General features: G+C 53.3%; 1 protein-coding gene across 10 annotated transcripts in view; it reads right to left on the bottom strand.

Annotated features, from left to right (window-relative positions):
- Positions 1-578: 578 nt before the first annotated feature.
- ARHGAP27 (Rho GTPase activating protein 27) overlaps positions 579-24,917 on the bottom strand; it is a 36,854-nt gene continuing 12,515 nt past the window's right edge. For 3 of the 10 annotated variants that reach the window (XM_069543678.1, XM_069543680.1, XM_069543685.1), the window contains 15 exons: positions 10,877-11,284; positions 10,419-10,601; positions 10,126-10,206; positions 9,964-10,053; positions 9,541-9,608; positions 9,160-9,250; positions 8,554-8,658; positions 4,697-4,795; positions 3,601-3,706; positions 3,333-3,455; positions 3,161-3,259; positions 2,893-2,970; positions 2,656-2,790; positions 2,399-2,504; positions 579-2,294 (listed from right to left, as the gene is read on the bottom strand). In XM_069543678.1, coding sequence (XP_069399779.1) covers positions 2,117-2,294; positions 2,399-2,504; positions 2,656-2,790; positions 2,893-2,970; positions 3,161-3,259; positions 3,333-3,455; positions 3,601-3,706; positions 4,697-4,795; positions 8,554-8,658; positions 9,160-9,250; positions 9,541-9,608; positions 9,964-10,053; positions 10,126-10,206; positions 10,419-10,601; positions 10,877-11,284 — 1,950 coding nt within the window. In that variant the 3' untranslated portion in view covers positions 579-2,116. Of the gene's footprint in view, positions 2,295-2,398; positions 2,505-2,655; positions 2,791-2,892; positions 2,971-3,160; positions 3,260-3,332; positions 3,456-3,600; positions 3,707-4,696; positions 4,796-8,553; positions 8,659-9,159; positions 9,251-9,540; positions 9,609-9,708; positions 9,712-9,754; positions 9,839-9,963; positions 10,054-10,125; positions 10,207-10,418; positions 10,602-10,876; positions 11,285-11,728; positions 11,971-15,931; positions 16,131-24,917 lie in introns of those variants that run through there. The other 7 variants (XM_069543679.1, XM_069543683.1, XM_069543688.1 and 4 more) reach the window with 6 other exon arrangements.

Here is a 24,917-nt window from a genome sequence, read left to right on the forward strand (position 1 = left end):
TCCCTTTAGACCATGCTCCTGACGTGTGGGACCCCATGTCCCTTCCCTCAGAGGGTGGACTGTGTGGGGCGACCAGGGACAGCAATTTGCACTCGTGGTTGGAAGGCCCACGTGTGTCCCTCTCCTTGGGCCAGGATGCCCTGAGGGTGGGAAGATTAGGGGTGGGGCTGGGTTGAGAGCAGAGCCAAAGAAGTTAACGTTAGAACCTGGCTTTCCAGGTCATCGTAAAAGCATATTTGTCAGAGTGGGAGAATTACAACATCCCTGGCAGTCCAGTGGTTAAGAAAACACCTGCCAATGCAGGGACATGGGTTTGATCCCTGGTCTGGGAAGATGTCATAGGGCAACTAAGCCCGGGGCCCACAGCTACTGAGTCGGCATGCTGTAGAGCCTGTGCTCGGCCGCAAGAGCAGACACTGCAATGAGAAGCCTGTGCATCGCCACTAGAGAGTAGGCCCCAGTCTCCGCAACTACAGAAAGCCCGAGCACAGCAAGGAAGATCCACAACGGCTAAAATAAACAATTAAATACTAACAATGACAAAGTAGGAGAAATTTTTTAAAAAATTAAACAACAAATAGGAGAATAGAACACATTTTATCGGTTCAGCTTGATTTATAACTTTACAACATGTTGACGTATGGTATGAAGCCTTCATTTGTACTCTTGCCCCAGGCCTGCTGGCATCAGGGGTGGGCTTGGGTTGGTCCCACCCACCAGGCCAGAAGCTCCACCAGGGAGGCAGTGTGTGGTACCCCTGCCCCAGAGCACGGTGCTGGGCACAGAAAAGCAGATAATAAATATTGGCTGCAAGAAACGAGTGAGATAATCCAAGTAAGATGCTTGGCGTGGTACAAATGTCAATAAATATAGCTTCTGTTGTTTGAACGCATGAACGGGTGGGTGGGGGAAGGAGGCCGAGACCCATAAACTGAGGTGGTTTGTGTCTAAGAAGGGAAAGGGGGCCTGATGACGCCGGGGTCGGGTTCACACTTCCTTTCCTGAGGTCATGCCTGCCTTCCCCCTACCCTGCAGGTCTCTTTCCCAGTTCTTCACAGCAAGGTGGGCACCAGGGAGGTACACATAACAGCAAGGGCACTGAGAGGGGTTAAGATAACTCCTGCCAGTGCTATTATTCCTCCCCCAGAGAAGAACAGCTGCACAGACTCCCTCTCTGCCCTCAGGGACCTCCTCAGACAGAACCCACCAGCTTAGTTTCACTGCTTTACCCAAAAGGCCATGCTGTTGCAGGGAGCTGGGGAGCTGAAAGAACTGATGGCACCTTCACAGGAGGCTGTGCTCTGGTGTGACAGAAGGCCGAGCTGGGGAGTCCAATCACCCACCAGACCCAGAACAAGTCACTTGGCCTCTGTAAGCCTCAGTTTCCTCATCTGTCAAATGGGATTGTGAGTAGAAATGGTGTGTGTCAAGTGGCAGGTGCAGAGTACACACTTAGTGACCAGGAAGAACCCTTGCACAGAGCACAAAGTGGATCAAGGGAGTGCAGAGACCCAGAACTCCAACTGGGAAAGTGGATGAAAATGGTGCACAGCCAGCCAGTGGCTGGGCCTGGCAGGAGCTTCAGCCCAGAGGCCTGGGGAAAAGCAAGTTCAGCCGCCCACTGGATCAGTCCTGTTTCCGCAGCAGGGAAGCTGTCACTTGCTGCTTCATGATGCCACGCACAGGGCCGGGGACCCGCAGGGTTGCCGTGAAGGCCTCCGCCAGGTGCAGGCCTGACGAAACGCCCTCGGCCACATCCCCGCCGGGCATCAGCAGCTGTCCCAGAAAACTCGCCCCACCCTGCATCCTCGCACGTGCCCAGTAGGTGGCGCTGTGGTAAAGAACAGACCCCAATTAACCTCCGAACAGGCCAACTCCGGGGGTGGGGTGTGGGGGTGGGGAACCCCCCACAGTTTAAGAACTGCCCACCAGGGGTCACCATGCCCTCAGAACCGAGGGGTTGCAGAACTCGCAGCCGCCTACGGTCTGGAGCGAGGCGGAGGTCTCAGCCAGAGATTAATAGTCTAGCCGTGCGGCCTCCAGCTGCCCATGCAGGACCACTGTCGCCGCCCCCACTCCCAGGCCCAGCAGCTGGGGTGGGGCTGGGGGCTCGCAGTCAGTGCGGCAGGAAGATGTCCGAGCACTGTTGCAGGATGAGCTCCACCACCTGATTCTGGAACACCATGGTCATGGGCATGCTGGCTTCCTCCGTCTCGGGCCGCAGCAGCGTGGGCCCGAAGACTATGGCCACGTTCTGCACTGACATGCGGTTCCGTTCTCCGTGCTCGATCACCCTGCAGCGGGGTTGGAAGGTTGGAATCAATGCCCAGAGCTGGGGGGAGAGGGGTGGGGTCCCCTCGGGCCGCCTCCCCATTCCCGCGCAGCTCCCCGCACTCACCGGCACAGGTGCTGGAAGAGCACCCGCAGCGTGTCGTGATTAGGGACGGGCAGCGAGCGCACCAGGTCCCGCACACAGCGGAAACGCTTGGCCGGATCCTGTAGCTCTGAGCAAGGGTCGGGTCAGAGGGAGGAGAGGGGGGAAACAGACGGGGCTGACTTCGGTATTTGGCAGGGAGGCCTGGTCGCTGCAGGAGCGTGCGTGAGGCAGACCAGCCCCACCGTACCCTATCCGCCCCACCTCCCCCAGGTGCTCACTGATTGCCGCGAGGAACTGGCGGAAGTGTGAGAAGGGGAAGAGGGGCTCGGGCAGCTCTCGAAAGAAGAGCTTCAGGGCGCCGGTGATAACATGAACGTCCTCCCAGTGCCCGTCTTCCAGATTCAGACGTTCATCTGCGGCGGGGGGTCGAGGGGGTAGGGGGGGAAGGAAGAAAAGGTCAGCTCGTTTCTTCAAGCGCCTGCAGGCCTGGGGCAGGACCAGGGGGCGGGCCTCACCGTGGTCCACCTTATAGCGCAGCTTCTGGATGGTGGCCAGGTTCCCACTGATGCGGTACAGACCGTCGATGTCCAGCCCTGGAGCGGAGGGAGGCGCTGACCCCGGGTTCAGTGGCCTGGCGCTAAAGCCCTTGCTCTGATTCCTGCTCGGAAGCTCTCGTTCTTTCCCCCTCGACCCTGCGCCCCGCCCCCTCCCTGGAGGTCTCCGTCTGGGGTTCTGGAAGGAGGCCTTCAGGCTCGGGAATGCCCGGCCGGTGCGGTTACATACCCCGGGCCTCGACGGCGCGGATGCTCTGCTGCACGAAGCGCGGCACTGAGCTCTTCTCGCGCTCACACAGCTCGGCCAGCGGACAGCCGAACACCTGGTCTGGGGGAGAGGCTCGTCAGCGCCGCCTGGCCCCTGGGCCCCTGGCGCCCCGCTCTCCGGGTCCCTCGGGTACCTTTGATGTAGCCCTTCTCCCGCAGCGACTGCAGCGTGGGCCGCCTCAGCAGGAACTTGAGGAGCTTCTGCCGGACCTTGCTGATGTCACCCTCCAGACCTCCGGGCCCGGGGGTGGGCGGTGCTGCCCAACGCCAATGGGAACGCGAGGGCTGGGTCAGTCGTTGGCACCACAGTTGGTGGGCCCGGCGGCCCCAGCCCGGTGGTCACCGCTCCCCTAAGGGTGTCTGCCATCCGCCTCCACCCGCCTCACCCCCACCCAAGCACACCTGCACCAGGCCGTGGCTCGTCCTCCCGCCAGCTTCCTAGGCGCTCACTGGACCCAAAGTTCACGCCGCTGTTCTCACTTTCCTCCTCGGGAGGCAGGTCTGCGGACTAGAATCACGCAGTCTCAGAGAGGCAGAGCTTGGGGCCAACTGGCGGGGGCGGGGCGGGGGATCCTTCTGGGATGGGGTGAGGGACTGAAATGCCCTCCCAGCAGGCCTGGACTGAAGACCCCCAGGCAGAGAATTCTCTGTTCCCTTATCCAGGTCAACTCAGCTTTTCTTCCATCAGGGAACCCATGCACCACCCCCCACCCCCCACCCCCACCCCTGTTAGCTGCATGGAGCCCTCCAGGTGTTGGAGTCAGGCATCCTGTTCTCCCCCACGTTTTCTCATCCTGACTACTCCTACCACTTCCTGGTTCCTGGTCCCCTTCACCATCATTTTCCTTAGCTCTTCTGTACACACTCCACTGGGTCAGCATTTCGCAATACGTGGCTCCCAGTTAAATTTCTCAGTGTGAGCTGGGACCAGAGCACTGCCAACCACTTCACCAGCATCACCTTTCTGGATCTGGATTCCTACCATTATTAATATAACCAAGCAGGGCATCCAGTGTTGCCTATTTCCTTAATAGGGAATAAGGATCAAAAAGCCCCAGGCTGTTTCCAGGTGAAGAGCTGTCAGAGTGGGCCTGCCCCATCTCTACTTATGCAATTGATATACTGAACTTAAAAAAATAGTAGACCCATCAGTTCAGTCCTTTTAAATGATGTCTTCTGGTTTCAGCCTTTCTCTCCAGCCTGAGGTTGTTTACCAGAGTATTTACTTTTCTCCTGTCTCAGTGTGGAATGGGTCACTACTCTAGGATACCTGGACAGGCATCTCGTAGGGCCAACCCCAGGGGCTGGATTCACTTACTTAAGAAAGGCTGTTTCTTCAGCAGCCCATCTGTGTCTGCAGAGAGGACTACTTACCCACCAGTGTCATGGAGCTCCCAGTACCCAAGTGGAGGGCCCCACCCACAGTGGATACAGCTGCCCTGCATAATGGCTGGCCACCCCCTCCCCACCAGCCCTGGCAGCCCCCAGCTCTGCCTACCATCTCCTGGATGCCCTGGATGATGGCACTGTGCCAGGTGCTGATGATGGCCTCCGAGTCGTGCTGGATCAGGTATTCTGAGCCATCTCGGCTCCGAAGCTGGTGGGACACAAGTCACTCAGTCATCTCTGGTTTCCCGGGTCTGCCCCAGGGCTAAGCCCCAAGGGGGATACCGGGGTAGAGGTGATCTATTCCTGTCTCCAGGAACCCAAAGACTAATAGAGCCAGGTCCTCTCCCCAAGCCAAGGTATTCCACCTCCTTAAAGAAGTAGGTAACAGCATCTCTGTGTTACAGATGGGCAGACTGAGGCTCAGTGAGTTTAAGCAACTTCCTTGTGGACACACATAGTGACTGATGGAGCGAGGATCTGAGTGCAGCAGAACTGCATGGCTTAGCCATCTGGTGTGCCTTCCCTTACCCCATCCTGCCTCCCCATGGGAGGCCTACCCAGAGCAACAGCCAGCAAAAAATCAATGAAAGGAATTCCGTGTGGGAGGCCCTGAAGCCACTACTCTATACTATTGAGTTGCAAGCAGATATTAACCACCTGGGTTCTTTATCAGTTGACTGCTGTTTCTGTAACGAAGTCTACAAAGAACAAGGCTAACTTGGATGGATCTCTCCTCGGCCTCTGGCTCTGAGAACCAAGCCTTCAAGGTGGATGGGAATGGTTGGTTGCTGCAGCTGATACCAGCCCTGCCTTTGGGTCCTGTGAGAGAATAAGAGTCAGCAAAAACTGTCTGGGGGTCTTCCCTGGTGGTCCAGTTAAGAATCTGCCTTGCAATGCAGCAGACGCTGATTGGATCCCTGGTCTGGGTACGAAGATCCCCCATGCAGCAGAGCAACTAAGCCCATGCACCCCAAGTAGAGAGTCCATGCTCCGCAATGAAAGATCCATATAACACAACGAAGAACCTGTGTGCTGTAACTACGACTCAACACAGCTGAATAAATAAATTAACAGATAAAGCTGTCTCAGACAGGTTATAGCTTCCAGACTCAGCGCAGTGCTTTGGCTGTCTAATTATTTAACTTGGACTTGAATGAAATTTAAAATGCTTTCAAAGGCAAAACAAAACAAACCTGCATGTTCTACTCCATCCTCGTCTCTGCAAAGACCAAAGAACCTTCAGTGGGCAGAGAGCACAACTTCATTCTAATCTAAACGGACAGGGGCCCTATCTGTTATTCCAGAGAACGAATGGCCTAACAATGCTTCTAAAACAATTGCCATTCTTTTCAGCAGCTGTCTCAAAAGTGGTAATCAGGTCACATTCGAGTTTCATATGGAAGGCAAATCTGTCTAGTTACGTATCAATATATGTACAAGACATCCATTCTGTTGAATGCACAGGCAGCTATTGTCAAGCCAGCTATTGTCAGGGGCCAGTAGGACAACTAGGAAGACCAGCCATCCTCGATGATACAGTATTTAGGGCGGTCTCCTGAAAAAGAGCTTCCCAGGAGGCACTAGTGGTAAAGAACCTGCCTGTTAATGCAGGTGAGATGAAAGAGTTCTATATCTGGGTGGGGAAGATCCCGTGGAGGAAGGCACAGGAACCCAGCCCAGTATTCTTGCCTGAAGAATCCCATGGACAGAGAAGCCTGATAGGCTACAATCCATAGAGTCAAAAAGAGTTGGACACAACTGAAGTGACTTAGCACGCATGCATGCTTGAGAAAAATCCGAAGTTGCCTACAGGTGGCAGGCTTCCCTGATAGCTCAGTTGGTAAAGAATCTGTCTGCAATGCAGGAGGCCCCGGTTCAGTTCCTGGATTGGGAAGATCCCCTGGAGAAGGGTTAGGCTACCCACTCCAGTATTCTTGGGCTTCCCTTGCGGCTCAGCTGGTAAAGAATCCACCTGCAATAAGGGAGACTTGGGTTCGATCCCTGGGTTGGGAAGATCCCCTGGAGAAGGGAAAGGCTACCCACTCCAGTATTCTGGCCTAGAGAATTCCATGGACTGTATACCCATGGAGTCACAAAGAGTCAGACACGACTGAATGACTTTCACTTTCACTTTCTTTCCACCCCTGAGTGGAGGAAAGATGACTGCCAGCCAGTGGGAAGCGGGGGACTCCAGGATTTCCATTTCAGACTGTCAGCCTTCCTGTCAGCTTGAGGCGCTTCCAAGAACACCATCTGCCTTCTGGTCTTTGCCAGAAAAGACAACTCAGAAGCGTCTACTCTGAAACTTTCATCAAAAACCCAGTCAGAGAGGTGACATTCAGAAAGCACTGTTTGAAGACTTTCCCCCCGTTCAAATATGATGTCCCACCTCAACCTGATGTTCACAACAGACATAGCTAGTCGATCACAGAGCTCTACTCGGTGGAGTCTGGGGAAGGCTCCAGACCTACTGATCAGAGCTCAGGAGATACAACTGGTTTCCAGCTCTGCTCTGTGGATTGTTGTTGTTTAGTTCCTAAGTCATGTCACACCCCATGGACTATAGTCTGCCAGGTTCTCTGTCCATGGAATTCTCCAGGCAAGAATACTGGAGTGGGTAGCCATGCCCTCCTCCAGGGGATCTTCCTGACTCAGGGATAGAACCCATGCTTCCTTCATTGGCAGGCAGATTCTTTGCCACTGAGCCATCAGGGAAGCCCCTGCTCTGTGGATACTCTGCTTCTGAAACTGAGTGAAACCGGGTGAATCATCATTAAATGACACACTCAAGCTCCTTGCAGAACTGCTTTTTCTGAGCTGAAATGGAAGGTCATGCATTTTTTGGCTTTCAGCAAATGTTACCTGAAGCAACCCCAAGAGTCCCTTACTAAACTAGAATAGAGCTGCACACTAAAAATTTCTTCTAGAGCCAAGGGTTAGGAAAAAGCTTTGATTTCCCTCAAAATCTAGAATGGTTTCCCCCTCACTCCCCTGACCCAATGAGAGTCATGCTTCACTTTGGCTGCCAGGAGACCAGGAGCTGACTTTTTTTCAGCAACAATAACCTTAGTATTTGTATATCCCCTGTTTCCTAATCCCACTCCACACTGCCCTCTTCCTCTAACTTGTTTTTCTTGCTCCTGGCTTTTCAGTAGCTTTTACCCCCTCACCTATATGCATTTTCATTGTGAGCTGCCTCAAAACACTTGGAGATTGACGTGAGGGTGCTTGCCTGTTTAATTTCTCAGTCATGTTTGACTCTTTGCGACCCCATGGACTATAGCCCACCAGGCTCCTCTGTCCCTGGAATTTTCCAGGCAAGAATGCTGGCTGGAGTGGGTTGCCACTCCCTGTTCTAGGGGATCTTCCCAATCCAGGGATCGACTCCGCATTTCTTACGTCTCCTGCGTTGGCAGGCAGATTCTTTACCACTGTGCCACCTGGAGAAGCCCAGGTGAGGACAAGAGTAGTTTAAAAACAAGACAACACATGGACAGTGAAGGGTGTGGCCTGGGCCCCATCTGGCCTCTCTTCCTGTGGGGGAGCCTGAGAAATGTGTCCACTGCCCTGCCCTGGTCTATTCACTTCCATTTGGAAGCTGGGTTCTAACCAGCCAGAGGGGGTGTCCCAGCCTATCAGTCTGAGTAGGGGGAACCCAGCATCTCCTGTCTGTCTCAGGCCAAAGCAGTGGGATGAGGACTGCCCTTCCAGACATGAGTGTTATTCCCCAGGGACCTCTACTTGGGGACAAAGGGCTCCAGGGAGCTCTGCTCCTGGAGAGGCAGCTGCAGAAGCCTGATGCCAGGAAACACTGTGGACAGATCCCCAAGGTGGGGACAGCTTTGGTTTTGAGCCCCGAGAATTCCAGCCTTAGCTCTGCCAGGGTCCCCCTGCTCAGAGCTTGCTTAGTCAGGGCCCCAAGCCATCAGTAGGCTGCTCCTCCTTCTCCTTACCCCCACCACTCACCTCCAGCACATTCTTCTTGCTGGATTTGTCTTTGGGGGCCCAGGTGAGAGAGGCCCCCTTCAGGTCCACCGTGAACTCAGGGATGGAGAGCTTGGAAGGCTGCCTCTGCGGAGAAGGGGAAAAGGGTTGGGTTTCAGGACACCCGCAGCTCAGCTCTGGCCTGTCACAGCATCCTGGCTCCAATCCACCAGGCTCCCTTGGCTCTAGGCACAATGAGGGTCATGGCCCTGGAGGCAAGAGACCCAAGAGTTCCTAGAACCATGGAGCCCGGGGGCTGGCTGGTTGTTTGCTATCTGCCCACTCAGGAAAGGAAAGGAAAGGAAAAAGGAGTGCAGTCCCATCTCTGCGAGCAGGTGCATCTGGTTTCCAGTCTCCTTGCCCACCAGGCTGGAGCTGTCCATCCTCAAGGACTGGTTCCCACACCCAATGTGACTGGATGTGCTTGTCCTGGGGTGATCTGCTCTCATCGCCCCTGCCAAGGCCCAGCTCCCTGGACCCTCACATTCCACAGTCTCAGACCTAGCCTTCAGCAAACCTGATTAAGCAAAGCCCCTCGGGAGTCAGGAGCAGATGGGGTGGCCCCTGCTCTGGAGGTCTGGGGCTTACCAAGCCACCAGCAGCTGAGTTTTTCGAGTCTTTGAAGAAAGTCAGGATTCCACCCTCCAGCACTGTCCAGGAGGCACTCCAATGCTTCTTCCTGGGTAGGGGCAGTGGTGGCAGGGCTTGGGTTGGTCCTGGGTTGAGGCGCCCCCTTCCACCCTCAGGATCAGGGCACAGAGTTTAAGAACTTGGGGCACCCAGTCATGAGAGGTGGACTCCCAGGGCTAACACCTGGCAGTCAAAGGGCTTTGGGCAAGTCATCTCTCTGTGCCTCAGAGTCCTCGTAGGACCTCATAAAGGGTTAATAAGAGCTTGGCATATAGGAGGTGCTCAGTGAACATCATCATTAAGGCCCACCCTGGGGTCTGGAGGGAGCTGAGCTCTCACCGGAGCCGCTTTCCTTTGTCCACTATCTTGGTGCGATGGAGCACGCCTGCCTTGTCCAGGGTCTTGATCTTAGAGAAAGAGGGCGATGGAGGAGGTAGTTAAGGGGAGAAGCCACTCTCCCTCTCAGCCAGCAGCTCCCCACAGGTTGGGCCTGAGTCTCCACTGAACCCTCTCTGCTGGCACCTGGCCGGTGGTGGGGGGTGCCTGCTCCCACAGAAGCCGCAGCAGCAGGAGAGACATCCTTCCAGCCCCCAGCCTTGTCCAGCTCTGAGTCTGGGACAACCCAGAACCCAGGTTCCTTTAGCCCAGGGTAGTGCTTGGGCCTATGGTGGAGATGTGCCTCCAGACCTAATTGCAGAACCTCCAGAAACACCACAATTTTTCTGTGGGGTCCTGCCAGGTCCTACATGCCCCCTCCCTTACCTTCTCCTCTGGGGGGGTGGCCTGGGCTGGGGTCTCACTGTTCTGGTTGGATTTGTGGCTGTTTCGAGGGGCAGGGAGAGGGACTGGGACCTGGGGAGAAAGAAACTGTCATATTGAGCCCCCACCTCTCTCCCAGGCACTCTCCTTTCCCCAGTTGGTTACCTCGGGCAGGGCCCACTGAACGGAGGCGTCATCTGGATTGTAGAAGTAAGGTTTCCCATGTTGGTTCTCCAGCCTTACCCACTGTGGGGAGAGGGATGGTCAGGCCGCTTAGTTCACAGGATAGGGGAACAAAACTTTCTCTCCAGAGCCCAACACCGCCCCAAGGAGTTTAAAGGGGAGGCTGTGGGAGATACAGTCTTGGACTGGCATGGAGCCCGTGAGGGAACTTCACTATCGAGTGGTAAGGGAAGCGACCCCGCGACTGTCTGCGCCCATCTGTCCGCTGCCCCTACCTGTTCTTCGGTGATGTTGTTGGTGTACACCGTCTGCCCATCTGGGCTCACATGGCAAGACCAGCCTGGGGGCGTGACAAAGGGAGAGGCGGGGCCGGGCTCACTGAAGGAGCCCACGGGGGAATAGTCTTCCTCTGGGTAACTGGTCAGCAAATCAGGGTAGTCCGTCTCAGGGGTAGGGGGCTGCAGGGAGCAGAAGAGCGAGAAATTCTCAGAGCCAGGAGAATTTCTGGCGTCCCGCCCTTTCGGCCCAGGCCACGCCCCCTACCAGTTTCCCCCCAGCTGAGAGGGGCGGGGTCAAAGGCCCTCAGTGATAGCTCCACCCACCCACGACCAAGGCCCCTCCCTCTCAGTCCCCAGGGCTGTGCAGAGCCGGAGGCGGGGTCAGAGGCCCTGAAAGTCAGCCCCGCCCATCCGGACAAAGTCCCGCCCCCTTCAAGCGAGGCCCCGCCCCTCACCCTCTGGTTGCTGGGGCTCAGGCTCTGCTGCATCTCCTGCTCTTCCTCCGGCTGGTCCTCGAACTCGTCCTCCCAAGCCGTCTCTCCCGTCAGCGAGTTGTAGAAGAACACCCTGCGGCTCTCCTCATCCCAATACTGGCCCCACTCGGTCTCGAGGCTCTCGTGGCTGCCCACCGAGGCCGGGGACGTGGCCGGGCTGGCGGCGCCCTCAGCAGCCTCGAAGGGCGACTCCCAGGTGGTCACGCCGGTGTCCGGGTTGTAGTAGTAGGGGCGCCCGGTGCCCGCGTCCGTGTGTGTCTCCCACACCGACTCTCCCACACCGCGAGGGGCCGCGGAAGCGCGGGGCGATGTGGCCGGAGGCTGCCTCTCTACGTTCGCGTACACGGGCTCCGGGGGCTCGTCCACCTGCTCGAGGAGGAAGGAGACGTGACCTTCGGGCCTGCTCAGCGGTCACACTGTCCCCACTCGCACACTCGCCACTCGGGCGACTTTCAGCAAGTTTCAGCACCTCTCGGCCTCGGTTCCCCCAACTGCAAAATGTATGCCTTGCCCTCGCTCCGGAAATCGGAAATCATAGTGAAGAGAGAATGAGGACTTGTTCTGGAAAGTGCTTTATAAAATATGAAGTGCCCCAGAAGCGTGGGGCAGCTACATTAATTATTAACAATAGTAAAATACTAACAGGTAAATTCTCCCAGCTGCACACTCACAGGTGTGAGTCAGACTGCGTAGGAACAGAGAAATGGCCTCAGGACACTTGAGGGCGGGGCCCTGCTGCCTTCTACAACCCCCACCAAGAACATCCAGCCCTCCCTCCTCCTTCTCCAAAAAAGCTCCGGAACTGGAACCCACACTGCCTCTGGTTTTGGATTTGGAGCTGGCACTTCCCCAGTACAGGAATTGCAGACCTCAGAATCCATTCCAGGCAAGAGAAAGAGAAGAAGGAAGGGCAAAAACAAACAAACAAAAAAAGGTATGCCTCTCTCCCCACCCCACCAAAGCAAAGTGAAGTGGGAGAGAGAAGCGGAGTCAAGAGCCAGATCCACCCACTCTGGCTAGGCAACCCCCCCACTCCCCTCCCCCCTCCCGGCCCCGCCCCGGCAACCCTTACCCTCTGGAGGGTCCAGTTAACACAGAATATAAACCTGGTCAGGCTTGACGGCCGCAGGGCTCCCTGCTGCCTGCTGGGCAAAGTCTAAGCCCTTACCAGGGCACCAGAGGCCCTTCATCACCAGACTGTCTCCCCCCCTATATTGCCTGCCACTCCTGGCCCTTACCTTGAACTTTAAGCTCCAGCAGCACCGAGTTGCTAGAGGCCCCCACCCTCTCTGCTGTGTCTGCTACAGACCTCAGCTCATTCACACTCTGAACCTCTCCTTACCCGCTTTCTCACCTGGCTGACTCCTATTCCTCCTTTAGGACTCAGCTCAGGTGTCAGGTTTAAGACCTTTCCTGAGATTTCTCCTGTGTGACCACCACACCCAGCCTGCTGCTAAGTCACTTCAGTCGTGTCCGACTCTGTGCGACCCCATAGACGGCAGCCCACCAGGCTCCCCCGTCCCTGGGATTCTCCAGGCAAGAACACTGGAGTGGGTTTCCATTTCCTTCTCCAATGCATGAAAGTGAAAAAGTGAAAGTGAAGTCGCTCAGTTGTATCTGACTCTTAGGCACCCCATGGATTGCAGCCTACAGGGCTCCTCCGTCCATAGGATTTTCCAGGAAAGAATACTGGAGTGGGGTGCCATTGCCTTCTCCCAGCCTAGTACCCATTAGAGAGAAAAATAATGACACTATCAAACTCCAGACAGCAGAATAGCATGAGATTAATACTGTGTTCTAAGAATGCATAATGTTACAAGGGAAAAGCAGATTTCAAAATGGTAAACTCGGGGACTTCCCTGATGGTCTAGTGATTAAGAATCCACCTTCTCACGCAGGGAACAAAGATTTGAACCCTGTTCAGGGAACTAGGAACCCCCATGCCAAGGGGCAACTAAGCCCATGTGCCACAACTACTGTGCTCATGAGCTTTAAAGCCCATGAGCCCCAACTAGAGAAACCTGTGCACCCACATGCCATAATGGAGATTCTGTGTCCCTGCTGCAACTAAGACCTGATGCAGCCAAATTAAAAAAAAATTTTTTTTATGGTAAACTTGGCACAATTTCCATTTTGCATTTTTAAAGTAACTCTCCAAATTGTTAACAGAGGTTATCTCTGAGTTGTGTAATTATAGGAGTTGGGTTTGGTTTTGTTTCAGTTTTTTCTTTTTTGCAGCAACAATTTTTTTTTTTGACAATAAGTCTCTTTAAAAAAACAAATCATAGAAGTTCCTCCATTTCTGTAACACCTTCATTCAGCTATAAACTACTCAAGAGGGGAAGTGCGTCCTGGTCAATGCAACCTCTCATTGGGCCTGCAAAAGCATCCATTTGGCCAGCAAAGATCTGCCTGCTGTGTGCCGGGCGCATGTCTGGGCACTGGGAATGCAGCCAAGGACAATCAGACACAAATTTGCCCTGGTGGGGCTGCTACACTAATGCACATGTGTGTAAATGATGTGTGGGGTGGGGAGGGAACCCAGCAGAGTGATAAGGAAATGCAGTGCACCTCGGTGATGACTGCTGCTGACAAGAAAGCAAAAATAGAAGGGGGTGTTACCAGTTTAGATAGTGTGACGGGTCCCAGGCCTGGAGGTGGCAAGAAGACTTGAGCATTCCTCCCAGTCCACTCTGCTCCCTCACCCCACAAACTCCTGTCTGGCTGAAATGGGACCTTCCACACCACTTCTTTTTTCTCTGTCCACAACAGATCTCCTGTGGCATCCTGTATTCCAACCACACCAGCCTGCTGACCCTCCCCCAGACACAAAAGGCATCTTCTTAATCAGTGTTCCCCGCCCACCCCTGACCTGTGCCTTTGCTCCAGAAGTTCCCACACTCTGGAACTACCCCCCACCCCATCTCCATTCCCTGTCTGTCCAAGTCCTGATCCTCTGCTGTGCTCAGCTCACAAGTCTCACCTGGGGGAAGTGTGTTCCCTCCGGTGAGAAGTCTAACCAGCTGGCACTCTGCTTAGTCCTGTTGGGCCCAATGGCGTTCTGCCTTGGTGGTCCGTTCATTGTCCACCCATCTGTCCACCTTCTCTGCCCCCTCAAAGGCAGGAGATTCTTGACATCCACACCCAAGATGATGTAACTGACCACAGTTGAGCACCCAGCGGATGGTCCAATGCCCCGAGGCACACAGCCAATCCACCAGAAACACTCACTGCTTGAGTGAAAGTGATAGTGTTAGTTGCTCTTTGTGATCCCCTGGACTGTAGCCCACCTGGCTCCTCTGTCTATGTGATTCCTCAGGCAAGCATACTGGAGTGGGTTGCCATTCCCTTCTCCAGGGGATCTTCCCGACCCAAGGATTGAACCTAGGTCTCCTGCATTACAGGCAGATTCTTTACAGTCTAAGCCACCAGGGAATGCAAGTCAATTCCATGCCAAACTTGGCAACAAACAAAACCAAGCATACCTAGAACTTATGTGCCGAAACTAGAGTCTGTGAGCTGCGATGAAAGATCCTGCATGCTGCAACTAAGACCTGACACAGCTAAATAAATATTAAAAAAGGAAAAGAAAAGAAACCCAAACACACCTGACACTATAGGAGAGACTGGGGTTAGCTCTGAGCAAGAACTTCCTGAAAATGAGCATTCAGGCAGGAAACCAGGAAAATCCTTGGGAGGACAGGATGGAGGCAGTAGGTGGAGGCAGGTGGATAATCAGAGATACCTCCTACCCACCCCAGCTGGACCCACTGAGGCAATGACCTTGCTCGTCCCTGGGACAGGAGCTGGAAGGGAACCAATGAAGGAGACAGGCTCTTGGACATGGGGATTTCCACTTGGCCAGGCTGCTGGCCTTGGCTGAGTCCACGGGGAGTCCCAGGCTGGTTGGGCTGATGGGAATCTTGTACAAGGAACATCCCCAGCTGGTACATAGGAGATTTGGGAGGTAGAAAGTTAGCCCTGCCCACCCACCCCCCCCCGCCCCCTCCCATGTGACAGGGCTGTCAGCAGGAAGAGAAGACACAGAATTACACCGTGGGGCTCCAGACTGCAATCAGAGGCCAAACAGGGGCTGGGCAATGCCCCTTAGAGGGAAGCGCAATCTAAGGATTGGCCCAGAGACACAGGCTGCCTGGGCAGGTTGTGAGGGGCCTTCTCGTGAGGTAGGTGAGTGGAGTCCAACCCCTGCTAGGGTTGCTGCAGCCCTGCAGAAAGAGCTGGACTGAAGTAGCCCTGAGGCCCCTTCAAACTCGAGAACTCTCTGTACAGCCCCCACAGTGCTACTAATAAAACAGAGGTGGCTTCCTCTCCTGGCACAGCCTCTGCCAGGTGCAGACTGGCTCTTGAAAGCCAGGCGGAACCAAGCTCTCCAGGCCCTCAGGCCTTCCAGGGGGGAGCTCGGACAGATTGGAGTGGGGCTGCCTCCCCGCCCCCAGCTCCTGGAGGCCCAGGCCAGATGCAGACACAGCCCATCCACAGGGCCTGTCTGGGGCACCAGGGGCTCTGGGGGCCCATACCCCAGGCAGGTGAGAGACACTGGGGACGCTGAATGGGAAAGAAGAAGTGGTCTCCCACCTCAGAACCGAGAACAGAGCCAAGAGGGGCCCAGCTGTCACCACATCCAGCTACCCAGTTCCCCCAGCCCTCCAGCCGCTCTCATCACCAGTCTCCTCCCTTTGCCCACAAGCAGGTGACAGGCTTGCCCCTTTCTCCACACCACCCCCCCCCAACCCCGTCCACCATCCCCAAGCGGATCACTGCCTCTCAGCATCCCTATGCCACCCCCGGAGAGACAGGTGGGGCCTCGGAGAAGGAAAGAGTTTAGAAAGAAGGGAGGAGTCCCAACCTCCGTGAAGCTCCCAGCTCCTGACTCTGCTCCCTGAACTCCTAACGGAGCCAGAGGATGGAGGCCTGACTGGCAGCCCCTGGACCCCACAGGCCCCTCTGCCATCCCCATCAAAGGCTGAGCTCACTCCCAGTGCCAGGGTCCCTTACCTGTCCCCGCAGGTCCCGACTCTGCCTCTTGGTCAGTTTGGCGGTGATGTCCACCATCCTGTCCCCTCTGAGCTGCTGGGATGCAGCCCTGGGAAGGCTTTGGGGGTGGAGTTAAGGGGCACAACCCCAGGACTGGCACGGGGCAACAGGGAAACAAGAAGTTGCCTTGAGATGGCGGGAGGCTGAGCCTCCAGCCCATTTCCTGTCAGGGCTGCGGAAGTGCTGCCTGAGACGGAGGCTGCCTGAGACAGGGTGGGGGTGCCTCCGGTTGGGGGTATTTTTATGTCCAGGGAAACCGCGGACCACCCCACTCAGTGCTCTGATTACCAGTGAGTTCTGAATCCCAGGCCCAGACATAGCCATGGGGCAGGCTTCACGGAGGATGGCATTAGGCCCATGGGTGGGGGAAGGGTGGGCTGCACAGATGGGGGCTGCCAGAGGGGGCAGCCGGAGCCTGAGCTGCCGGAGACTGGACAATGAGTGGCCATCGACTCCCCTAAGGCCCAGGGAGGATGTGATGGAAAAGAGGAAGCTTGTATGTGAAGAGGCAGGGGGGGAGTATCTCAAAGAGGAAGGGGTTTGGGCAGATATGGTCTCAGAGGGAGCTGGGTCCGGATCCCTCCAGCCACGTGGAAGGCTGGAGGGGTTCTGACCGCACCGCCATCTACCCGCCTGACCGCCTGGGTCTGCCTCCTGCAACCTTGGTCACCAGACGCCTGTGTGCACCCCTGCCGGCGTGCCCACACACATGCACAAGTATGCCCAGGCCCCTGCCCCACTCTCCATGGACCAGAGAGAGGGGGCATGGACTAGTCTCCCATCCTACCCTGAGAGCTTCCTTCTAGCCTCTTGTCTCTTCACTCCTCAGCAGGTGGGTGCTCACAGAGGACAGACACAGCCTGTCCTGGGTGAGAAACTGTGATCTGTCCTCCAAGCCCTTGGGTCCATCTTGTCTTCACAACCCCCTCAGAGGTGCTTCCTCCTCAGCCCCATGCGCCCACCACTGCGCTCTGGCAGTGGCTAAACAGGAAGCTCTGACCTTTACCCTTCCACCAGGATCCCAGGGCCCTCATCTCACATATCAGTCATCCTCTAGCTCCAAGCCCTGACTCTCCTTCCTCCCCGGCCCACATCCCGGGGGCTCTCCTCCCCTGCATCCACTGTGGGCTCAGCATGGGGACACCCAAGTAGAGCCAGGCCTGGCATCGATTCGGGGTGTGGGACACTTGGGAAGCCCCATCCAGAGCAAGTCTGGGGCCTGTGCCCTACTCTGCCCTCAGAGTTCCAGTACCGCCTCTCTACCATCCCCTGTGCCCCAGTCTAGAAGCCAGTGGCCCAGAGACACACTAATCCCCCCGAGAGACCTAGAGTCCTCACCCTTGTTACACATATGACACGTCACTTTGTCTCCACCTGGAGGGCCAGGACACACACACACACACACACACACACACACAGCCACCTAGAGAGGTGCAGCCAAGCCGGAAGACAGAAGGGAAGAGCCACTGTAAATTCCAGGGCAGCTGAGCCACTAGGGAGGAGCTGGGTGGGGAAGGCAGAGAGGAGGACTGGGTGGGAACCCAGGCACTGCCCTGCAGGTGCAACGGGGGAGCAGCGTCTGCTTGCGGCAGGAACCAGGAGCGACAGGGTCTCCCCGAGGCAGAGGCCAGGCGTGACAGTGGCGGGAGGGGACTGGGACCACAGGAAAGGCAGCCAGCACCCCGCCCGCGTTCCCTCCTCATAAGAGGCCTGGCTCCCACACCTGAGCTCCCCGCCTGGGCTCTGGCCCCACCCTTCAGGGATGGAGCCAGCCCCACACAGATCCGGCCAGTCTGGGTTACCGAGGAGGCTGCCCCTCCCCAGTGAGAGGAGGTGGTGACAACGGCGGCGGCGGCGGCTCCCCGCGGGGTCCTCCTCGGTCACCACACCCGAGGCACATGCTGGGGGAGGAACAGAAGAAGCCAGCAGCACCTCACCCATCTTCCCCAAACCCTCACTGAAGTGTTGGAGCAGGTGCAACCAGAAAATCCCTTCCGCTCTCTGGAGCCAGAGGCAAGGGAAATGCCTGCAGACCAGTGACTTGGCCCAGGGACTGGCTAGAGGGGCTGGATGGAGGAGGGTGGGCAGGTCCTCCTTGGCTGACTCTGGGCCTGAGAGCCTGCTTTCTGCCATCCAGCTGGGGTGGGGCGGGGGTGGGGGGGTGGGGCGGGGGTGGGGGTGTTGGAGGTGGGGTGGAAATGAATGGTGATCTTTGCCCCCAGGGACTTAGCCGAGTACAGAACTGCCCCAGGTCTGGCGTCTGCCCCTCCTCTGAGCACGCCTTCTCCAGGACAGAGTCCAGGTCTCACTCCGTACCCACCCCTAACCCAGAGCCATGCTGTCACCAACGTGCTGTGGGGAGGCTGGGGGTCAGCCAGCAGGGGTTCTCAAACCTTAGACTACAGGTAGCCATGCCTGGCCCCGCCCCCCGGAGGCATCTAGTGTGATGAGATTCCAATGGTAAATGACCTGGGGTGAGGTTCTTCTCCTGGAATTGGGGCAGAAGCTCCTTTCAATTAAAAGGAAATAAGAATAGAGCTGGAGTCCAGAAACCTGGTGTCTTGTGTAGACTCCGCCTCGGTTTCTTTCTGGGAGACCTGTGGGATCTCTGGGCCTCAGTCTCTTTATTCAACAGTTGCCATTCTCTCCTCTCTCATACGGTTGGTTGGTGTGAAGGAGCCAAGCTGATGCCCTAGTTCCCAACCCACTTGCAGTCTTGGGGAAGAGAGCAGCGTTACATTTCTGCTTTTCTTGACTTTGGGTTTTGATTGAGTGCCCTTGGTTTTGGACTCTGCCCCTAGCTTCTTGGTGACCTTGAGAAGCTGTCTGGTTGGCCTGCTCCTCCAGGGTGAGGCCTGGGGTGGAGCCCCTTCACCACTCACCACCCCTTGGGGTCTGAGTAAGGCTGGCAGACACCCAGGAGGTCTCCTGCTGCTGGGCCAGGAGGAATCAGAAGTGGTCTGTCGGACTTCCCTGGTGGTCCAGTGGTTAAGAATCCACCTGCCAGTGCAGAGGACATGGGCTCGACCCCTGGACTGGGAAGATTCCATGTGCCATGGGGCAACTAAGCCCATGTGCTACAACTACTGTAGCCTGCAAGAGAAGCCACACAGAGAAGCCGAGCACGGGGATTAGAGAGGGGACCCTAATCACCACAGCTAGAGCAAGCCTGCACACAGCAATGAAGACCCAGTGCAGCCAAAACAATTAACTAGTGAAAAAGAAATGGTCTGTCAAGGACCCTCCTGAGCCAACCTCAGGAGGTGGGGCAATGTGGCAGGGTGGTCATCTTCTGCCGCCCCCTCCAGCCAATCTGCACCTGTGCTCACCTTTCCTTCTCCCTCCCCTGGGGAGCCCCCTGGGGGCTCAGGGTCCGCCTGTCCAAGCCGACCTACCCAACCTGAGCCCTGGGAACCCAAATGACTCTCATCTGCTCAGGAGTTGCCTCATCTCAAATCTCCAGTCCCATCCACCTGACTGCCTTTGTCCCTTTGGCATTTCAACAAACTCAAGGCCTCTCCACCTTGGGGGAAAAAAAAGTGTGCCCCTGGTGAAGGAGGAAACAGAACAGGCTCTATCTTGAAAGCAGGACTCCATCTTGGGCCCGACTGTGGACTTTGAGCCACACTCTCTACGGTATGCCCAGTATCTATGGAAATGACATACCAAATGGAAAACCAGGTCCCCCGGAAGGAAGAGTCCCAGGTCTCTCCCTTGGCTAAAAGAATACCCTAATCATCTGTGTAACTGAACAGAATCATACGTTCTATTATGTTTATTGGGGTATGACCACAAGCCTATTGATAATTGTCCACTGTTAACTACCTAGGCTTAAGGCATATGAATCACAGGTTAACTTAGATTGTATCTTTCTTTTTCCTTTGTTTAGACTAGGTTCAGGGAATTTGGGGAGGTGGGCTTGGGCACGTATGCTTAGGGTATATAAGGCTTTCACGAAAACGGGGTCCTTGGCTAAGAGAAGACTCTGCCTTGGGCCCGCCGGTGTAATAAAACTACACTCCACTATCTGCATTGTCCTTCTGAGTGAGTTTGTTTCCCAGAATGTGTGGCTACAACACTGGAACCAGCCCTCCCCTCCTTCTGTTCAGAGCCAACTTCTCAAAGGAGTCTGTTCACCTAGCATCTCGCCATCTGCTCTCTCAGACCTCCAGCCCCTCGCTCAGGTCTCCTACAGCCTCCTCAAGGGCAAGTTTGGTCCTGGTCTGGCCTGGCTCCTCTCGTAAGTAGTCTGTATCAACCTCTCACTCCTGGATGCCTCAGGCTACGGCCTCTTGCCCGTCTCCTGGGTGCTTGCTATCTCATCTCTGCTTCTCACCCGACTGTCCTGGGAAAGCTCAACCCACTTTATTGGGTTAACAACTTTCAACTGTATCTTCAGGTTGAGCAATCCAACTGCCTGGGGAAGTCCTTGAAAAGATACTGAAAAAAAGCCACTGAAAAGATACACAAACTGAGTTCATCTTCCTCCTTCTCCCCATCCCAGCATCACCTCTGGTGCTCAAGCAGAGACCTAGAGTCACCGTTGATTCCTGCTTCTCTTGTCTCATCTGTCTCAGAGTCCTGGCGACCCTACTTATGGAAACCTTTCAGACTCACCAGTCCCCGGGTAACACCAGGGTTAGAGGAGCATGGGAACATCACCACAGGAAGCCAACATTCAAATCTAAAACAGACATTCTGGGATGTCTCTGGTGGTCCAGTGGCTAGAACTTCGAATTCCCAATGCAGGGGGCCTGAGTTTGATCCCCGGTCAGGAAACTAGATTCCACATGCCACAACTAAGAGTTCACGTGCTGCAACTAAAGATTTCAGGTGCTTCAACTAAATATTCCGCAGGTCACAACTAAAAAAGGTCTCAAATGCGGCAAGGCAGATTGAAGATGCCACGCACCCACTACTGTTGGTGCAGCCAAATAAATAAATATTTTAAGAATAAATAAAACAGACATTCTACAGGACAACTGGTCTGGTCTCTTTGTGTCAGGGCAGAAGGAAAAGGAAGGGGTTGTCTAGGGAGAGTTCAACCAAATGCAATGAATGCATAGGATTGGATCCTGGTTTGAACGGGCTATAAGAGACTTGTCTTAGGATAATGGGGAAAATTTGACTATGGCCTGAATCTTAGACTATATTAAGGCATTAATGTAATGGTATCATGGTTACAGAGAAGAAGATCATTTTTAGGAGATGCATGCTGAAGTTTTCAAGTGAAGTGAAGTGAAAGTCGCTCAGTCATGTCCAACTCTTTGCGAGTCCATGGAATTCTCCAGGCCAGAATACTGGAGTTGGGTAGCCAATCCCTTCTCCAGGGGATTTTCCCAACCCAGGGATCGAACCCAGGTGTCCCTCATTGCAGGTGGATTCTTTACCAGCTGAGCCACAAGAGAAGCCCAAGAATACTGGAGTGGGTACCCTATCCCTTCTCCAGGGGATCTTCCCGACCCAGAAATCGAACCGTGGGCTCCTGCATTGCAGGAGGATTCTTTACCAACTGAGCTATCAGGGAAGCCCTGATATCAGGTAAGTTTTCAAGGGTGAAATATAATGAAGCCTGGAATTTACAACTTTTATAATTTTATTCTTGGCAAAGAAGATAGAACAAACATGGAAAATAGTCATTGTTGAATCTAGGTAATAGGTATAATTATATTCATGTCAGTATTCTTTTTTACTTTTTCATCTGATTGAAAAATTTCATAATAAAAGGCAAGGAAAAAACCTTCAAATTTCTTTTTTAACTCTTCTGCATCCTCAGTGTTACTACTCCGCAAGGTATTCATTATTTCTTATCTGAAAACAGACCAGCCCTTCCAGCTCCCCCCTACTCCCAACCTATCACAGACAAAGGAAGTTCTCTCCCTTTAAGATACAGTTCTGGGGCCAAGGATTCTGGAAATATGGCAGCTTAAACATGCCCTGCTTCTCTTCCCCTCTTAACTGCTACCCTCTACTGCCCAAACCAAGTAGGGGCTGGGGAAGATGAATGGGCAGGACCTGGCTGGCACAGGTGAGAGGCCCTGAGACAGGCTGGGACCTGGGAAATCCTGGGGCAAACTGTGCCTGCCATGGGACCCTGGAGTGAAGGCAGGATGAGCCTTGTCCAGACCCCTTGCCCCCAGGAGCTGATGGGGAGCCAAGTAGGTGGGCCAAGTAGCCTCTGTGCTTACTCTAGGGACCCCCACGAAGGGGGGCGTTCTAGCATCTCACCTCCAGTCCTGATGAGCAAAGATATATGGTCAATAACACTCCTTTGATGGGGCTGGAGAGAGGTGGAACAAACAGAGCTACCCAACAGGCCACTGCTATCAGACCCCAGCATGACTAGGACTCAGGACACATTAAAGACACCATCACAAATCATGGCGGGAAGAACTTGTCAGTAGTAAAGGGGGACGGGGCAACTGGGTGACCATCCAGAAAAAAAAAAAAGATAATTAAAGATGAGTCTATACCTTACTCTGTCCACCCAGACATACCCCCAAAGTATCAAAGATTCAGATGTTCAAAGTGAAGACATAACAACACCCAAGGAAGAAAATATGAGCAAAATTCTCTACTTAAAAAGAAAAAACAGCCTTTCTAACAAAGGCTCTAAATCTAAAAGCCATAAGATAAGTGGTTTATACACTTGGCTACACTCATTTCAAGAAAACTTGAGTGGTGAAAAAGTATTATTAGCAAAGCCAAAAAATGAACTTTGACAAGGGAGTACAACTCATGTAATAGACAAAGGGCTATTTTCCCCCATAGAAGGACCACCTAGAAAAAAAAAAAAAGACCAATAACTTAATATATAAATGGGCCAAGGACAGGAACAGACCATTCACAGAAAAATAGAAACAAATAGTCCTCAGATACATAAAAAGATGCTCATTCTCACTGGAAAGAGAAATGCAAACTCAAGCTACCTTCAGATAATGTATTTTAGGATCAGATTGGCAGAAAACAAAATTTTGATGACAGTTGGCAAGGCTGAGGGGAGACAGGTGTGTTCATTTGTGTTGGTGGGAGAGCAAATTGATATAAGCCCTGAATGCAGAAATTTGTTAACATCTAAAAAATGCCTACTATTTACCCTTTGCCCCAGCAACTGTACTTTTGGGATTTCACTGCAGTTTATCTGTACAGGTTTAAAAGATTATTTATTATAATGTTGTTTTTAATAGCAAAAGATAGGACACAATCCAAGTGTCCATCAACAGTGGACTGGTTAAATTATTTATGCTACATCCCTACGATGTATAAGGAAGGATACTTTCTATGTACAAGCTCCAAGGCACATGGTTAAATCAAATAGGCGAAAAAATAAAAAACAAGATATCCTGCATACTATCTTTGTGTAAGACAGACAGAAAATAGTCAATACATTATACTAGTCTGTGTTTGCAGAAAGCAACTCTGAGAGAACAGAGAAAGAATTGGTTTAAGTGGTAACTTTTAAGCTGATAAAGAACAGGGCAAGGAAAATGATGTGTATGAAAATTATTGTTATATACTTTTTAATGCTTTGATTAAAAAAAACACGTAAGTATATAACCTAGTTTAAAAGAAAAAACGCATACCTTGAGGCTATTGGCAAGATAGAGGGCTGGAAAATATAATTACAATGTGAACAACAAGAAGAAAAAACTCTCTGAGATTCAAGTAAGGCACAAAAGAAGAAGAAAAGGACTGCTTTAGAACTTTAAAATAAATATATTGTTGTACTACTAATTGGAGGAGAAGATAGTTACTCTTGATATTCAAATGTGTGGCCTGGGAGATCAAGCAGAAAAAATATCTCAAACCTCAGAGCAAAAGCACATAGAGATGGAAGTAAAGAGGGAGAAGATAAGAAACTGGGAGATCCAGCCAGGAGAGCCAACATGCAAAAGAAAAAGGAGAAGAAACAAGAGTCACTTTAACAAGTAGATTTCCCTAAGCTGAAAAGCAGATCCAAGTCTACAGACTGGCAGGGCTCTGTGAGTTCCAGATGGGTCGCTGAGAAAAAGAATCCTCATCACACACACGCTCCAGAACACAGTGGATTAGGAACTGGAGGGAAAAGCAGAAGCCACTAATGATGGGGAAAGTACAGAAGGAAAAGAGATTAACAGAAGGAGAAAAAAGGGAATCAATAGCAACCTCATCGAAGGGGGAAAGAATGCCACAAGGTAAACCAATAAATGTGACATAAACCACTAGTAACAAAATCAAGGACAGTGTACCAACTGTTAAATGAAATGTGAACAGACTGAATTATCCCATTAAGAGACAGCTTGGGTGTAAAAAGCAGTGATATGATACACACAAGAAATATGCTTTTTTTAAATAAAAAAATGATAATGGTTGAAAATAATAGTACACAGAGAGATACAAGCGAGTGAAAAGCTTAAACCTGAAATTCTACCTTTCTGTTATTAATATGGTCATGCTTCCTTTTTATTTCATTTTATTTTAACCCTTTCACTTGCTGGTATCTCTCTGTGTCCTTTATTTTCAACCATTATTATTATTACTAGTATTTTAAAGAAGGCTGAGTGTTGAAGAATTGATGCTTCTGAACTGTGGCATTAGAGAAGACTCTTGAGAGAGGCAATGGCAATGGCAATGGCACCCCACTCCAGTGCTCTTGCCTGGAGAATCCCAGGGACAGAGGAGCCTGGTGGGCTGCCGTCTATGGGGTCGCACAGAGTCGGACATGACTGAAGCGACTTTGCAGTTGAGAGTCCCTTGGACTGCAAGATCAAATCAGTCAATCCTAAAGGAAATCAATCCTGAATATTCATTGGAAGGACTGATGCTGAAGCTGAAGTTCAAATACTTTGGCCACCTGGTGCGAAGACCTGACTCATTAGAAAAGATCCTGATGCTGGGAAAGATTGAAGACAGGAGGAGAAGGGGATGACAGAGGATGGATGAGATGTTTGGATGGCATCACCGACTT

The sequence above is a fragment of the Ovis canadensis genome, chromosome 11 (genome assembly GCF_042477335.2).
Source record: "Ovis canadensis isolate MfBH-ARS-UI-01 breed Bighorn chromosome 11, ARS-UI_OviCan_v2, whole genome shotgun sequence".
Lineage (NCBI taxonomy): Eukaryota > Metazoa > Chordata > Mammalia > Artiodactyla > Bovidae > Ovis > Ovis canadensis.